This window comes from Emys orbicularis, chromosome 10 (genome assembly GCF_028017835.1).
Source record: "Emys orbicularis isolate rEmyOrb1 chromosome 10, rEmyOrb1.hap1, whole genome shotgun sequence".
Classification (NCBI taxonomy): Eukaryota; Metazoa; Chordata; order Testudines; family Emydidae; genus Emys; species Emys orbicularis.
In genome coordinates this window covers 5,004,027-5,021,799 of record NC_088692.1, presented here as the reverse complement: position 1 = coordinate 5,021,799, position 17,773 = coordinate 5,004,027, and the positions used below count along the sequence as shown (strand labels likewise).

Sequence of the window (17,773 nt, the reverse complement as noted above, 5' to 3'; positions counted from 1 at the left end):
CTCTCTCTCAGTAACTGGCTCGGTGACGGGCTGGGTTCCAGCCTTTTGTGGGGTCAGTCCCAGTCACCACCTCTGCCACGTTTGGTCCCACCGGGCCTACCGGCACCTCTTCCTGCCACCCCTCAGTCCCTCTGAGGGGGCAGTGCCTCTTTAGATGGCCCAGTTCCCGGCAGTCCCAGCAGGCTTCCCTGCGCTAACTGCTTCCCGCCTCTGGGCTGCCCGGGACTTCCTATGGTCCAACTGGGGTCCCATCCCCTTGCCAGCACTGACATGGACCTCTTGCGTTGGGCCTGGGCATATCCTCCAGTGGTTCTCAAACTTTTGTACTGGTGACCCCTTTCACACAGCAAGTCTCTGAGTACGACCCCCCCCCCCCACCTACATTAAAAACACTTTTTTTATGTTTAACACCATTATAAATGCTGGAGGTGAAGCGGGGTTTGGGGTGGAGGCTGACAGCTTGCGACCCCTCCACGTAATAACCTCATGAGGGGTCCTGACCCCCGCGTTTGAGACCCCCTGGGATAAACACATTAAAGATGGTGAGGTCCTTAGGTGCAGTGGTAAGGGGGGATCCATAGAAGTACCTTCCATCGATTGGTTCTCAGCCGCTTGTCAGAATCAAAATGTTAAGCTGCTACCACATTTCACCTTAGCCGAAAAGCCAAAGGCAGGTTAAAAGAAATTTTAGGCTAACGGGGCAGTTCCTTGCTGACTGTCAGTATTTAGGATTTGGCACAGCCTGAGAAAATAACAACGCAATGATTATTTCCCACAGCATTACTAAGGAACGAACTGAGATCATCTTCCAAGGTACCTCCAGCCTGGACCCCAATGATCCCATGGTGGTTTGGGAGGAGTATGAATTTAAATGTAAGCCTGGGGATTTGAAGAGGAGGCCGTGCCTTATAACACCATACCACTATCGTCTGGACTGGCTCATGTGGTTTGCTGCATTCCAGGTATGTACCTAATATGCCCTGAGGTTTGTGTGTTCTCTGGCCCAGAAAGAACAACGGAAGGCCAGGGAACAAGCAACATGAAACTGCTGTGCCCCTTGAGTAGACCACTACATCAACAAATGTTTGTTTCAGGTGGTGGTGTAGTTGGTGGTGGTTAAACAATAGAAATAGGATCACACCTTGCTCTTATAAAGAGACCCTTTTCAGCTGAGGATCTCAAAGTAGCAATTCTCCTGTGCATATAAAGTAGTTACCGTATATACTCGATCATAAGCCGGTTCGTTTATAAGTCGACCCCCCAAGATGGATAAGTAAAAATGGAATTTTTTTATAACCCGTTCATAAGCCGACCCTATAATTCAGGGGTCAGCAAACTTTGGCTCCCAGTCCATCAGGATAAGCCGCTGGTGGGCCGAGATGGTTTATTTACCTCGAGCGTCTGCAGACACGGAGGTAAACCTAAGTAAACAAAGTGTCCTGGCACGCCAGCTGCTTACCCTGACGGGCCGGGACAGAAACTGGTGGGGAAATTTTTTTGGGGGGAGAAGCTGGGAGTCAGGGGAGTAACCCCTGTGACCACCCCCCACATGACCCCGCCCCTAGCCCGGGACCCCCACACTCTCCCCATCCCATCCCTTCCCATCTTATCAGGGGAGGATGTCTCTGACCTGGCTGGAGCTGCTCCGGCAGGCTGGGCAGCGCGGCCACAGCCTGCTCCGGCGGGCCAGACCAGGCGGTGCGGCCACAGCATGTTTTACAGATAGTATGCTTACAGAGCTCACTTCTCCCATCACTGAAATGCACCCACCTCTGGGGTGGAACACTACAGCTCACAGGAACACTTCACAGCACTTTAGGACAGTGAAGAAGGATGCTTTATGCAGTTGGAAGTGCAGGGGGAATTTAGGTAGGTAGAATGTGATTGCTCAGTTTGGAGCTTTGTCAGAACAAATGGGCTCTGCTCTTAGGAAAAACATGATAGTGTCTTTAATTTCCTGAATAGGTGAGCACTTCAGTGATTACAAAGAATATACAGTATCTACTGTGGATTTATTGCACATTCACAGGGGAGAAAAAATATGTGAAGCCCTAGTTTGAATTTCTATTTAAAAATAGCTTTCCAGGTTGTTTCTCGCAAATTAGAATAAATTAGCAACACATACTGCTAAAGTCACTCAATAGTTGTTTTTGTGACCAGGAGGAGAGGTACCTCCAACCAAAATATTGTGCGTCCATCCCTCAAGGAATGTATGTATGTGTCAATAAAGGATCACTTTTTAAAATTAAATGGAAAAAATGAATGCGGTTGAATAGGGGTTTAAGCTCAGTGGTGAATATGGCTCAGTTTTAGGTAAAAAAAATATTCTCAGAAATAATAATTGTAAAAACACTTTGAACTTATATAGGTAGTGATTTTCACCCAAAGATTTCCCAGTGTGTTACAAACGTTGGCAAGTATCATTACTTTTACTATAAAAATGGGGAAACTGAGGCACAGAAAGGTTACGTGATTTGCCCAAGCGCACACAATGAGTCAGTGGAAGTCAGGTCTAGAACCAAGTTTTACCATTCCGAGTTAGCTGCTCTAACTGCTAGACTCTAGTGTCTCCTTTCTGTCAATCCTTTGAGACTAAATCTTGTGTTCCTCCCTCAGTGGCAACCCAGGCAGTTGGTTTCGTTGGGAGTTTTGCTGAGTAAGGACTTCAGAATTTGTCCAAATATCATTTCCCCCACATGTCACCTGCAAACAGATGGGTGTTTTTTTTTAGTGGGGAAACTTGCAGAATTATTTCTCAAGCCTTTTTATTCTTTTCTTCAGTCTTATTTACATTCCCATTAAAATTTACAACAGAAGTTACAAAATCAAAGCTTGTGAACAATTACATAACATGAACCCACCCCAGAATATTTTATTATAGACATTTTCCTTCATCTTCTTGACTCTCCTCTGCCTCCTTCTCTCTCCTCCCCCCCATTTTCTGTCTTTGTGGTATTTTCATTTAGGCACCTTTTAGATTCTTCAGCAATGACATAAGCATCTCTCTCTGGCTATGGTTTTATATTTACCCCTCAAGTTTTTGTGTGCTGGAATTTCATTTAATCTGCATTAGGTATGCTTATCTCTCAGCAAGAAGACAGCAAAGGTTCAAACTCAAGCCAGTGCATAGCATTAAATGAAGATGCAGTGGGTTGAATGGAAGCAGTTGGTTGAAATCTCATTGTATTGTGGAAGGTTTTGAGTGTAGGAGAGAGAAACAGCGCTGAGATGAGAGAATGGCCGTTTCTTTCCAAGACAGGACTATCCCTATGGTTTTAAAATACAAAGTGTTCTCAGGTTTGAAAACAAGCGAGGACGGGGCATAGATACTAGTGCATTGTTCGCAAGTGTTGGCAGTGATGGTGTTGAATGACACTGTTACACACAAGTTAGATCTTTCAGCAGACATAGACCTGGCATGCTGAGTGACACTGATATATGTGAACAGCTTGGGGGAGGAGCAGGAGAAAGAATTAAAGCAGGCCCATTTACATCTCTTCCTTTTAATTCAATAAAAGGTCCCCAAGGTGTGTCTCTTACGCTGCCACACATGGGGCTACAGTTGTATTTGTGCATTCAAAGCTCTATAGTCACACATGTCAATTAATTACACCTCCACTAATTAAACTTGATGATTCCCCCATTGGCAGTAGGGACATGAACCAGTGGGTAAATGCCTACTGGTCAATGTGTGTTTGTGTGCCCCCCCCCTTCTGATCCACAGAAAGTGTAAGTTTATTACAACCCTCCAGCTACCAAGCCTGGCTCGTTAGAGCAAACTGTGGAGACTTCTGCTTTCAGCTCTGGAGGCCCCTGATTGAGCCTCTGCTGTCAGCTAAAATGGCAGCTGTCACACATCCATCGGTTTCCCCAGTGTCACGTAGCTGGGAGCAGAACCCCAGAGTCTCTGTTGTCACCATCTCTGGGTGCATTAAAGTGCCCAGTGGAGGATGCTGGTAACTGCCCAGAGTTTTCCATTTCAGTTGCTGCTGCATCTCCTTAGACCTGACTAGAATTTTCCGGCTGAATTGCAGGGTTCCGAGTGAAGTAACCGTATTGCAACTGGGCTGACACTTTGTAGAAGCTGAGTCATGGTCCACCTTCCCCAGCAATCCCAGCCTGCATTTCTGCTACCCCTGCTGGTTGCTTCCACGATGCCCCTTCTGCCACTCTATATTGTGGGGGAAAAGTGGGCTGTCAGTGGAAAAAATAGTCTGCATGAAGTGGGTTCAGATTCTGCTTAGAACAAACATTGACAAAATGGGTAGAAAGAAAGAAAAAAAAAAACATACCCAGCAAAGAAACAGGGTGAAAAATGGAGAAGGAGCAGGGTGAAAAATATCATCACAAATAATGTAAATGCAGCAGCAAACATTTTCATATATGGATGCCCAAAGTTAGGCACCTGAATATATAGAGTTAGGTAGTTAAATCTGTAGTTTGATTTTTTTCAAAGGCCCTGAACACCCACAGCAAAGTTAAAGGTGGATGTAGAACCCAGAGGTTCTGGCTATAAGAATCTGCAGGCTTAGGACTGGGAACTGTAGACTCTGAGGTAGACACTGCTTCCTTATGGCCACTAGGGGCCTAGGCAGGGCTGCCACCAAAAAGTACTGAGAGGCTAAGACCTGGAGGAAGTCCCACCCTAAGGGGGCATGAATGACAGACCTTTGTGATTCCCTGATTGGCTGGCACTCTCCATATAAAGCCGGAAGCCATTTCTGGGAGTTGCCTGAGCAATGCAGACCTCTGAATCATAGAATCATAGAATATCAGGGTTGGAAGGGACCTCAGGAGGTCATCTAGTCCAACCCCCTGCTCAAAGCAGGACCAATTCCCAACTAAATCATCCCAGCCAGGGCTTTGTCAAGCCGGGCCTTAAAAACCTCCAAGGAAGGAGACTCCACCACCTCCCTAGGTAACACATTCCAGTGCTTCACCACCCTCCTAGTGAAATAGTGTTTCCTAATATCCAACCTGGACCTCCCCCACTGCAACTTGAGACCATTGCTCCTTGTTCTGTCATCTGCCACCACTGAGAACAGCCGAGCTCCATCCTCTTTGGAACCCCCCTTCAGGTAGTTGAAGGCTGCTATCAAATCCCCCCTCATTCTTCTCTTCTGGAGACTAAACAATCCCAGTTCCCTCAGCCTCTCCTCATAAGTCATGTGCTCCAGACCCCTAATCATTTTTGTTGCCCTCCGCTGGACTCTTTCCAATTTTTCCACATCCTTCTTGTAGTGTGGGGCCCAAAACTGGACACAGTACTCCAGATGAGGCCTCACCAATGTCGAATAAAGGGGAACGATCACGTTCCTCGATCTGCTGGCAATGCCCCTACTTATACAGCCCAAAATGCCGTTAGCCTTCTTGGCAACAAGAGCACACTGTTGACTCATATCCAGCTTCTCGTCCACTGTGACCCCTAGGTCCTTTTCTGCAGAACTGCTACCTAGCCATTCGGTCCCTAGTCTGTAGCAGTGCATGGGATTCTTCCGTCCTAAGTGCAGGACTCTGCACTTATCCTTGTTGAACCTCATCAGGTTTTTTTTGGCCCAATCCTCTAATTTGTCTGGTGTGCTTCTGCCGCAGACTCTTCCTTGCTGTGACTTGCCTGAATCCCGGACTCTCAGCCTTGGCCTGGCTTCTGACCCTGATCTTGTTTTACTGTCGTTGGCTTAGAATCATTGCTGGCCTTGGGGCAAGACCTTAGCCCAGCCTGACCCCTATTCTTGCCACACACTCTCAATCTGATAGCAGACTCTGATTCTGTGGTTTTTACGTGGCCTGGCCCTGGACTGATCTTCAACTCTTCCATCCAGATGTCGAGCAGCTCACCCCATTCCTACAGGCTGCCGACGATGTAGCCCTGACACTGACTCTAAGTTCCCTGCTCAGAACAAATGACGTTTCTGGCAGCACCTCTGAAAATTAGACCACTTATTTCTGGTCTATATTGAAATAGTGGCATAATTATGTTGGTTAGGGGGTTGAAAAAAACTATATCCCTGACAGATGTTGCTATGCCAACATAAAGGCCAGTGTAGACGCAACTATGTTGTTGGAAGAGAGCTTCTGAGGACATAGCTAACTTCGTTTAGGGAAAAGAACGAGGAGTACTTGTGGCACCTTAGAGACTAACATTTATTTGGGCATAAGCTTTCGTGGGCTAAAGCCCACTTCATCAGATGCATGCTGTGGAAAATACAGTAGGAAGATAGATAGATATAGATATACAGAGAACATGAAAAAATGGAGGTTGCCATACCAACTCTGACTAATCAATTAAGGTGGGGTATTATCAACAGGAGAAAAAAAACTTTTGTAGTGATAATCAGGATGGCCCATTTCAAACAGTTGACAAGAAGGTGTGAGTAACAGTAGGGGGAAAATTAGCATGGGGAAATAGTTTTTACTTTGTGTAATGACCCATCCACTCCCTGTCCTTATTCAGGCCTAATTTAATGGTGTCCAGTTTGCAAATCAATTCCAGTTCTGCAGTTTCTCGTTGGAGTCTGTTTTTGAAGTTTTTTTTGTTGAAGAATTGCAACTTTTAGGTCTGTAGTTGAGTCACCGGGGAGGTTGAAGTGTTCTCTGACTGGGTTTTGAAAGTTATGATTCTTGACGTCTGATTTGTGTCCGTTTATTCTTTTGCGTAGAGACTGTCCGGTTTGGCCAATGTACATGGCAGAGGGGCATTGCTGGCACATGAAGACAGTGGTGTTCCTACACCACCAGAAAAAAACAGTCTGTCGCCATAGGCTGCATCTACTCTTCAGGCTTTGCCAACATAGCTATGCTAGCATAGTCCTCGTACTGTAGACCAGGGATCGGCAGCCTTTGGCACGCAGCTCGCCAGGGGAAGCACCCTGGCGGGCCGGGCCAGTTTGTTTACCTGCCACATCGGCAGGTTCGGTGATCGTGGCTCCCACTGGCCGCGGTTCGCCGTCCCAGGCCAATGGGGGCTGCGGGAAGCGGCGCGGGCTGAGGGATGCGCTGGCCGCCGCTGTAGACATACCCTTATTTAGGTACCTAATTGGATTTAAGAGCTTAACCTTACGCAACTATGTTTAAAAATAATTGGCATTATATATACCATGTACAGAACATCCACTTGTCCCAGCCTACCTATTGGAAGGATGGGTGTTTTTCTGTCCTTAAAACAAACCCCTTTAGCCAGGAAAAGGTTGGTTTTTGTTGCTGTTGTTTTTTAATTGAATCACCGTGGGTACATGGCTTGGGGAGGGGGAGGGATGAGAAACCAGGGGAGTTAAATTCCAGGGGGAAAGTTTGGGAATTCAAACTGGTTTTGCTCAAAAATAGTTAAAGGGGCTTATAAAACCAGGCTCCTCCTGTCTCTGGATTACAGTTTATTTCTTTTCTTTTTTTCCCAGTTTTCCCAGGCTGCCCGATGACTTTTGGAGCAGCGGGCCTGAGAGCTTTGCAGTTTATTGAAGGTGATCAGTTAAGGAACTGACATATCCAACTCCTGACAAGCTGCAGAAAAGCTAGTAGGGCTTGGGGGAAGAAATTTACCATCCCTTTGTGCTGCTTGTGACAGGTTCCTCTTTGCACCTCATCACGTTTGACATATGACGCCTTCTTTCACTTGGGGCTTCCTGAGAAACTTTCCACTGTGGAGCATAACTACAAGATTTGCACTAGGGAAACACAGGCATGTTGACAGAAGTAGGCCCAAAGCCTGTCATGGCTGACATGGGCCTTCACTTGTCACATGTTTGAATAGCTGGCATATCCGAAACGTTAGAAGCTCAGGGATTTTGTTCTGGAGCGTCTAACTCTGAAGTGCAATTTATTAGTTGACTACCACTTAATTACTGTCCTGGTCCCGCTTTAATTGCATGTAATATAATGTGACATTACTTTCCAAGAAATCGCTTTTATGATCTTAATTTTATTATCTAAATACAATATCCCTTTTCATTTGGTTTCTAAATCCCTTCCTTGTTTTGAATGTGCATCCCGTGGGTGCTGTAGCTCTGAATTAATGTCCTTCATTTAGCATTGGGAGGGACGTAACCAATCCAGTAACATGTCTGTGTCGCTTCTCCCTATCTGCAGAAGAGAAAATCTGCAGGGGCATTGACATGTAGACATCAGTGTGCTTTTCTTTTTAATTTATTTCTTAGCAGCTGCTTAGAATGGGATTCCCTTTGTACCATCTTCCAGCTGATAACATGGTCATGAGTATGTATAATATGAGTTATGTGAGACTCAACAAATGTCTCAAGAATATTTTGGGCTTGAATCCTACAAGCATTTATGTACATAGGAGTAGTTTTACTCATTTGAGCAGTGCCAATGACTTCATTGGAGCTACTCTCAGGAGTAAAGCTACTCATGTGCATAAGTGCTTGCAGCATCCTGTTCTTGATCAGCTGCGGAAAGGATATTGTAACAGTACAATAATTTCTAGGCCACCATGTGACTTAAAAAGAATTTCCATGGAGATGCTAGGGAGGAGGGGAAGAGGTAGGTTTACTCCTCCAGAAGGATCCAAGTACAATCCCAGTTCCTGCATTCAGAGAGGGCAAGGAGTACTCAAGCCAACCACCAGCTGTAACCCTAGCCTTCCCGAAGAGGGAAGGATAAGACCAGGCAATGTGCCTTCACAGAGCTGGTCACTCGTGGTGGTGGGAAAACACGTTTCCCACTCTTTTGTCTTGGCCAAAGGCAATATGGTAAAGGCTGATTAGTGTTGTCATATTAGTAATAATGAGAGCTTTGTTTGGGAACTGGACAGGATGATATGTCTTTTTGGTCTAAGTAGCCGGTGTTCGTGCTTCCATTGCTTAGAATTGTCCTGACTGGTCAGAACCTCAGCTGGTATAAATTGGCCTACGTCCATTGAAGTCAACTTAAGCCAAGATCTGGCCCAGTATAATTCCATGTATATTATTTAGAGAGGTCACTGCCAAATGGAAAGAACAAATTGATACTTCAGGAGGAGACAGAGAAAAGCAGGAGAGCAGAAGACAGTCTGAGGAGGAACAGGGGGCTAATGAGGGGGTTGCAGTGGGACATGGTGGGGCAGGACTGGAGGTACATGATGGGGTAATAGGGAGGCTGAGTGGGTGCAGCGGGCTATCGGGGATACAGGAGGGAGGCTGGGTGGGTGCAGCGGGCTATCGGGGGGTACGGGAGGGAGGCTGAGTGGGTGCAGCGGGCTATCGGGGGTACGGGAGGGAGGCTGAGTGGGTGCAGCGGGCTATCGGGGGGTACGGGAGGGAGGCTGAGTGGGTGCAGCGGGCTATCGGGGGGTACGGGAGGGAGGCTGAGTGGGTGCAGCGGGCTATCGGGGGTACGGGAGGGAGGCTGAGTGGGTGCAGCGGGCTATCGGGGGGTACGGGAGGGAGGCTGAGTGGGTGCAGCGGGCTATCGGGGGTACGGGAGGGAGGCTGAGTGGGTGCAGCGGGCTATCGGGGGGTACGGGAGTCTGACAGAAGAAGGGCACATAACCAGGGGGTGCCAGGGGATGGGGGGGCAGTGGGAACTGTCAGGTGTTAGTCTATGGGGAATGTAGGAGGTGGGGCTGGGGCTGGGAGACTGGAAGCATGTGGAGGGGGAATGTGAGTAGGGGAAGAGAGTAGGTGTGTGGGGTTGGAGACAAGGAGAAAGGTTAATGATAAGGGAACAGGATGGATGCGGGGGGAGGGGATAGAATGGCAGCCTCCCCCCGCCTCCCCCCATGGCAGGTGTTACAAGCAGGTAAGGAGAGTTTATACTCAAGCAGCCAACAGAGAGACCTGCGTTTGTGCATTTCAGGTTTTAAAAACTACCTGACAGTATTATTTATTAAATTCTCGTGGTTTGCTCATGGTTTTTGAACACTTGGGGTTGACAATAGTGTTTGAGCCGGCCGACTGGCTGAAATGAAATGTGTGCAAGATAAAATCAGAGAGATGGACGGGGGGTGACCTTTTTTTGAAAACTTGTTGGTGTAAAATGCTGTGGTTTTCCCATCAGCTGAGATGAGCATGGGACAAAAACCCAAAAGGATCTGCTGCTGTTTGAACGGCCTGCTATCTATATTTGGTGTGTTCCAGCCACTCGGTTCTCTCTCTGTTTCCCATAGCAACGGAAATAACAAACTTTGCCATTACAGAAGATTTGCCTTTTATTGATGCTCTGTGTTAATCACAGTCTTGCAGGTACAGCTGCTGGGTTTAGCTTTCCCACAGTGTCCCCTACTGCTTGCTTGAAACATCCATTTGGATACACGTGTATAAAAGTCTTTTTATGGAACAATAAAGCTGATAAAACCACGGGTAGGTTAAATGCTCTTTATGGAGATGTGCTGGATATCCATATTAAATACACACGCTTCATTATTTCAGAGAAGGAGATAAATAGAGAGGGTCAAATTCTGCCGCTTGCAGTGAGTGGGTGCAACCCCCTTGAAATCAGTGAGCCAAATTCAGAGATCATTTAAATAAGGATGTAAATTGTACACGGGTCAGCAAATGGGTATAAATGAAAGAGAATAAGAGGTGACATGGAAGAGGTGTGCAAAATGAGTTTCAGAGAAGGTACATCAGGCTCCTGTTTTCCCTCTCGCCTAATACCAGAGTAAGGCAACAGCCAATTAAATAAAAAAGCAACACATTTAAAAACGATAAAAGGATTTTTTTTTTCACATGGCACACCATTAGCCTGTGGAACTCACTGCTACCAGATATGATTGAAGCCGTGATTTTAGGAGCTGAGAGAGAATTTGATATTTATAGAAATAGTAACATCTCCAGCTATACGAGACAGCATGTGATGTATAATAGATGGAAACCTTCATGATTCCAGGCATAATCCAATCACTAGCTGATGGGGGTTAGGAAGAAACTTCCCCATGGGTAGGTTATTCCATAATTGCTGTTTCAAGGATTTTTCCACTTTCTTCTGAAGTATCTGGCTCGAGATGCTGTCGGAGACAGGCTGAACCACCCGGGCCAGATCAGTCTGGTGATTCCTGCAGTATGTCCCTACGTGAAAACCTCTTGAGTAGTTGCTTTTCCTGCTCTGTACCCTCTCCCTACCACTTTGGTGCATACGTCGCATTCAGTTTGCACACCCACTGAGAGGCAAACGGAGTCCAACCATGGTAGTGGTAAGGGGCACAAAGCAGGTAAAGCAACTAACTGGAAGGTTAAAGACGAAGGTCCTGTTGGGACCCTAGGAAGGGTTTGAAGGGGCAGGGGGTCCTGTATAGGTGCAGCCCCACTCTCTGTGCTGTACCTGATCTGTGGTTGCATAGAAGGCTTTGTTCCCCGGGTCTGTAAAGCTGGCCTTTTCAGTATGCAATGACACTTCCCCTAGGTGCATGACTAGGCTAATGAAATCTGGGCTCTTCTTACTCGAAGGACACAAGGGGAAATCACAAGGGCATTCCAGGCTGAGTAAAACCTCCTGCGTTTGTCCTCTGTTTTGTGGGTAATGTCTGGAGCAGGAAGTCCTGAGTGCATCTTTGTTACTGCAGAGAGCCAACGGGATCTCTACTAACACAGGAGCACAACTGGAACTTGCTGCCTCTCCAAAGAATGTGTTATCCATTGGCTAGGGCACCAGGTTGGGAGTCCGGAGATCCAGGTCTTATCTTGGCTCTGTCACTGACTCCTGGATGACATGGGCAAGTCACTGCCTGTCTCTGCCTCAGTTTTCCTATATGCGAAATGGGAATGATGATGCTTCCCCACCCACCCCCTTTATAAAGCAATTTAAGATCTTCATCTAAGTGATGGTTGAGTGCTAAGTATTATATGACAGTCTCTCATAATAAAAGCAGGGATGGGCAAAGAGGAGGCAGGCATGTTACTGCTTGGACTCTGAAATCCATACCTACTTACGGATCTGTTGTCTGTTGGTAGCTTTGGTGTGACTGTAGAGCCAGTACATTCAATGAGAAGGCAGGTGCTTTTGTCACCATCAAAAACTAGGATTTTGTAAGTCTGATATCTTTGCATTTTCCCTGCATTTTCCTGACACTGCTGCATGCTTTTGTGCTATGAAAGGGCAACTGTAACCCTTTTAGGTATCAGAGTAGCAGCCGTGTTAGTCTGTATCCTATATGCATCCGAAGAAGTGGGTTGTAGCCCACGAAAGCTTATGCTCTAATAAATTTGTTAGTCTCTAAGGTGCCACAAGTACTCCTGTTCCTTTTAGGTATGACACCACCATTTCAGTGTCACTTAACTCTGAATCTAGTTCATGTGCGTGTGGATCTTCTTGCCCCTGTAGTTTTAAATGAGACAGGATGTTCTCTCTTTTCTATATGCAAAATTTTCTTAAGGTGTTTTCTGCTTACTGCCGACATAGAGGAAGTATTCAATATAAATTTCCCTTGGAGAGATTGCGTAGCCCCATCTAGATGCGCTGAATTTGTTTAAACATGCTGTGTGAAGCTGTCCAATGTTTACCCCACACACATGTTTGAAATTACAGCTGGCACTAGAGATAATATATGATGTGCCAAGCACACATCCTCTCCTTCAAAACTCACTTCTCGTGCAAAGGCCACAAATTCTAAACCACCGTGTTAAAGATGGGAGAAAAGGGAGAGAGATAAAACCACTCTTCAGAATGAACCTTCTTCTCGAGTCTCTGAGGGCAGTGAATGCTGTCTTCTTATTTATATTCTACAATCCTCATATAGCTTGTGTCCTGTAATGCAACGCGGTTGTGCAACAGTGTCAGGTGTTGGCTTCATAGCTATACGCGACACAGACATGCAAAATGTTAAGGGAGAGTGCTGCGCTATCAGAGATGCACCCTTCAGACAAAAGGTTCAAATAAGCCCCCTGTCTAGCAAGGCTGCCCCGGTGGCATTTCAGAATCCTTACTGGTTTAGCTCAGACAAACCAGGCAGATCTGCTGAGTACAAACTCCGAAGGTTTCCAGCTTGCCACAGCAAGTCCAGCCACTGGTGGAGAGCACATGAGATTCCTTAATAGCTATTCTCTGTCCAACAGTCTAACACTTTTGCTTTGTTTTTCTCTCCTCCCCACATACTCCTCTTCTGCCAGACCTACGAACAGAACGAATGGATAATCCACTTGGCTGGAAAGCTGCTGGCCAGTGAAGAGGCGGCGTTGTCACTGATAGCGTTCAATCCATTTGAGGGCAAGGCACCACCAAGGTAAGCTGTTTCTATAAAGGTGACAGGTGTATCCAGACTCCATCTACAATATGCTTCTTTATAGCTCGGAGGTGTAAACATTGTTTCTTTTTAGTGTGCATTTTATTTCATGGGACACTGGTACCCCTTCAGTAGAGCAGTGCCTGCTGAAAAATTTACACTCCTTTTAACACCTTTAAACACAAATTTAAACACCTTTACCTCCTTCCTATTGCTCCTTGGGCTGACTTACAGTAAGCCAGCCGTCCTTAGGTAGAGAGAGTTCCCAGGCACTTGCATCAAGGGACAAGCATCGCTTCCCTGGCACAGAAATCTTGGCTGTTGGTGCAGCCTGTGAGCTTTACAACATTCCGCCAGCGTCGCTTTGCGTGGTCAAAGCAAGAATACCATTTCCGGTGGCCGTTGAAATAATAGAGTGATTGATGATTTATTTTCCCGCAGAAATATTTGTTTTTGTTGGAATTTTGGGGTTTCATTGAAAAAACGAACACCAGCAGCCAAAAACTGAAAAATTGCTACAAAAGGCACATTTCTCAACAAAGTTTCTTAGAAAATATTCAGCCAATTTTTTTTTAATCAGCTTTAATAATAATATTTGGCCCTTCACTCATACTCTGATGCTGTCAAAGTGCATTAAACAGATTCACAACACCTGCGTGAACTAAACGTTCTTGTGAAGGAGATCTCGTGCTTTTCAGGTCTAACACAGAGAACCCCAAATTATCTGAGAAGGGACTTAGCACTTCCTAAAACTATCCATCAGAATACCAAACTCTGTTCTTCTATTACCTATATAGATATGGTTATATATAATACACCTCTACCCCGATAGAACGCGACCCGATATAACAGGAATTCAGGTATAACGCGGTAAAGCAGCGCTCGGCGGGGGGCTGCGCGCTCCGGCGGATCAAAGCAAGTTCGATATAACGAGGTTTCACCTATAACGCGGTAAGATTTTTTGGCTCCTGAGGACAGCGTTATATCGGGGTAGAGGTGTGTGTGTGTGTATATATATATATATATATATATATATAATATTAGGGCTGTCAAGCGATTTTACTTAAGTGCAATTCCCACCAACATAAACCAGAGCTTCCTAATATCAGGGAGTCTTCTGTTTTCCTAAAATTCTTCAGACACCTTGCTCTGCTGATCTGATTCATCCACATGATGCTTAGATACTGCATGGACAGGTGCTATAGAAGATTTTCAGGTAGCTTGACCAAATTCAGATTTGATTTTACCAAATTATCTACTCACCTAGCAGAACCCAGAACATGGATTCAACTTTAGTGTGGGCACGTTACTCTCCAGCCATTACAATCCAAAACTTTACATGGAAGACAGTCATGGTTTGGAAATACACATTTATTCTCTTCGGAGCCTCTGACCTTCCCTTCCCACTAGCAATGCGAAGCAAACTGAGAGACAGTGCCCTACTGTTGAGAACAGGCTCCTACGATACATAGTGCATGGAGTATTACCCATAGCCAGGAGACTCTCAAACCTAACAGAGTTCCCATAAATTCCAGTTTATTGTCCGAGGCGTATTATTGGGTAATATCACAGTTTGTTCGGTTACACAATCAATAGATCTGTTACACCAAAATAATTACATGTTGGATGTAATCCAAGGGGGTTCTTGGGGAGCTTCCGTTAATTCTTCCAGCAAAAGGCACACTGGGATATATCAGGGCGTCCCTTGCCGCTGAATGATACAACTTTAATAATGTTTACTGAGGGTTTCTAGGCTCTGATTAGCCCTGCCTGAATTAGCTTTACAAATGAGGAACAGATCACTTATGTCGCCTGCCCAACTAGTCTCTCTGGGCCCTATTAAAAGGAACGGGGAGTAGAATGTGAAACCTGTTCTCTGGTGTAATTTGGTTACCCCGTCACTCCTTGGCTTTTTGTGAACTTTCACTCTGATCTACTAGATGTTCCCTGAGCAAAACAGGATTGCGCCACTGGGCTCGGTATCTATTTGGACAGCTTCTTATGCTAATTAATAGCACAGAGCACGTTGCTAACTGTCTAATGCAGGAGGGGTGAAACTCACCCTGGTGCGGAGGGCTCTCTCACAGTTCTGTATTTCCTCTCTATGGTACAGCAAAGGCACCCGTTCTAGGCTCCTAGATCCTCAGCCGTCACCTCGCTTGGACAGAGACCTGCGTGTCTCACTCCCTCGTGACTGGAGTTTTTCCAGGCTACACAGTTCCCTGCCCTACACTATGCTATTGCCAGCAAGCCAGACTGCCTAACTGGGCCAGCGCCTGCGCATTACTTACTCTTTGAAGGCTGTGAACAGTGCATTGCCAGCAGTTACAAGTTACCACATCGCTCTTTCTAACACACATCTGTTATTAAGGGGAAAGCATTACAGAGAAAACCTATTAAAAACAGTAAAAGAACCTAAACACATGCTAATAAGCTTACCAGAGATCACCCCACCAGTCGGGGCTCTGGCAGGAGTCAGTCCTTCAAACCCCACCAAGGGGTTTTCTGTGCTTCCCAGTTGATAACAGCCTCAGCTCAGAATAAGCTGAGCAGATCAGCCTGGTTCAATATATAGCTTGGGCCTTTGATCTCCAGCCTTCCGGAACAGGCAATCAGCAGACAGCGGGTCCCTCCTCAGGGTGTAGCTTCGAAAGGTTGGCGGTTTGCATACCTGGCGAAGGGCATTTGCATTCAACTCTCTCTAGATATTTCCCAGCAATTCCACTTTGCATGTATTGTCCCAGAACACCATTCCTGTCTGCCACATGGTTCAGTGTTGTCTTGTGATCATCCAGGCCCCCAATAATCCATAACCTTTGGACTCCAAAGATACTTACCCTTCATTCAACAAGGGTTTTTCAAAGGGATTGGCGGAAATTGCCCTACCCATCAAAGACACACTCCACACACTACCACCATTGAGTCCTGTATCTGGGCTGCGCAGGGGCACTGAGGCTAGCTGGCCTCGCAAGGATACCTCTGCAGAGGCCACGGGGGATGGGCCTGAATTCATGTTAATGCACAATTGGCAAGAATGAGCTGGGATAACAGCCACCAGAGGTCTGGGCAGCAGCCCAGCTCACCAGGCCCGGTTTATGCAGGTGGATTTCTATCCCTGATCTCAGCAGACTTCATTTGCGGAGAGTCTGAATGTTTGGGCTTTAACCGTATGGAGTTAACCCTTTGGGTACATCTACACTGGGATAAAAAACCCACGGCACCGAGGCTCAGAGCTGACTGAGGGGGGTCAGCTGACTCAAGCTTGCAGGGTTATAACATCACAGTGTCAACATTTGGGACACTCCCTCCCCCACCTGGCTTCAAAGCCCAGGCTCCAGCCGGTGCCAGAACAGCTGCACTACAATGGTACAGCCCCACGAGCCCAGGTCAGCTGACCTGTGCCCGCCGCAACCAGGCCCCAGGGCTTTCTTTGCAGTGTAGACATACCCTTCGCGTTCTCCAGCATGGTTCCTTTTCTAAAAAGTCCTGAAGGCCGGCTGCCTCGGGAGGTTGCTAACAGAATCCGGAGCCGTTAGACACTGGCTTGAATCAGGCGCCCCTGTTGGCAGCAAGCAAAAGTTGTTACTGTCTGACAGCTGTGGGCAATAAACAGCTTTTGCAGTTGATTAAACAGCCAAAGTGTTTGATAATCCCAAAAGCTGTTTATTGCCAGGATACCCCCAGTGCCATAAACATTGTTCCTATTATACACCAAAAACTCCTCTAACAACAAGCAGTAACAACTTAAAAATCAAGGAGAAATACATGTTGTTTCTTGCCTTGTTGCATGTTCATAAAAGACAAGCTGTAACTGAGTGCAGGGTGATTTTAGAAGCAAGAGAATAACTGAGATGTGGTTGGGTTAATATTAAGTTTTTCCAGGCTGTGATCAGTTACTGTGTTCTGCAGAAGGTAAGAAAATAGAAGATTTATGTATTTAAAAAAACCAAACCATTATCAACGTTAGCATCTCTCTTACTTTGTAAACTCTTCTGTGATGGTCAGTACATATTATATGTAAGGATGCATCCTAGGTTGGATATTAGGATGCAGATGGTTTTGTATCACCAATGGGTCCTGAATGTGATTTTATAACTGCTTTGATGCCATCTGTTGAATAGATGGTCCTCTATATCTTGTAGAACACAGTCTTGAATCATCACTGAGCGATACCAGTTTTATACCAGTGTAGTCTCCGTTTTCACTTTTCCCCAGTATAAACAGCTATTTGACCATGTGATTTTTAACTGTACTCTAAGGGTCCCAATACACTTTTGGGTGATGTAAAATAATAAATAATAATAATTCAAAGTGTCATTTTGGTCCAAATCCAAGGCCATAATCTGGATCCAGCTTTGGATCCAGATCCAAATTTGCAGCTTTAACCTCTCTTTAATGATCCAAAATAGAACACTGAAATTTGCCAATGTTTGGGTTTGGATCTGGATTTCCTGAAATTCAGGAGTGTTTGGATTTGTGATTTTGGTTCCTTCCATTTTGAGGATAAAAAGATTCATAGATTCTCAGGCCAGAAGGGACCATTATGGTCATCTAGTCTGACCTCCTGTATAACTCAGGCCAGAGAACTGCCCCCAAATAATTCCTAGAGCAGAGCATTCAGAAAAA

General features: G+C 45.9%; 1 protein-coding gene across 1 annotated transcript in view; it reads left to right on the top strand.

Annotated features, from left to right (window-relative positions):
• Positions 1-17,773, top strand: part of LMF1 (lipase maturation factor 1) — a 341,743-nt gene that overhangs the window by 305,821 nt on the left and 18,149 nt on the right. The window contains 2 exon segments of the mRNA XM_065412501.1: positions 779-962; positions 13,035-13,147. Coding sequence (XP_065268573.1) covers positions 779-962; positions 13,035-13,147 — 297 coding nt within the window.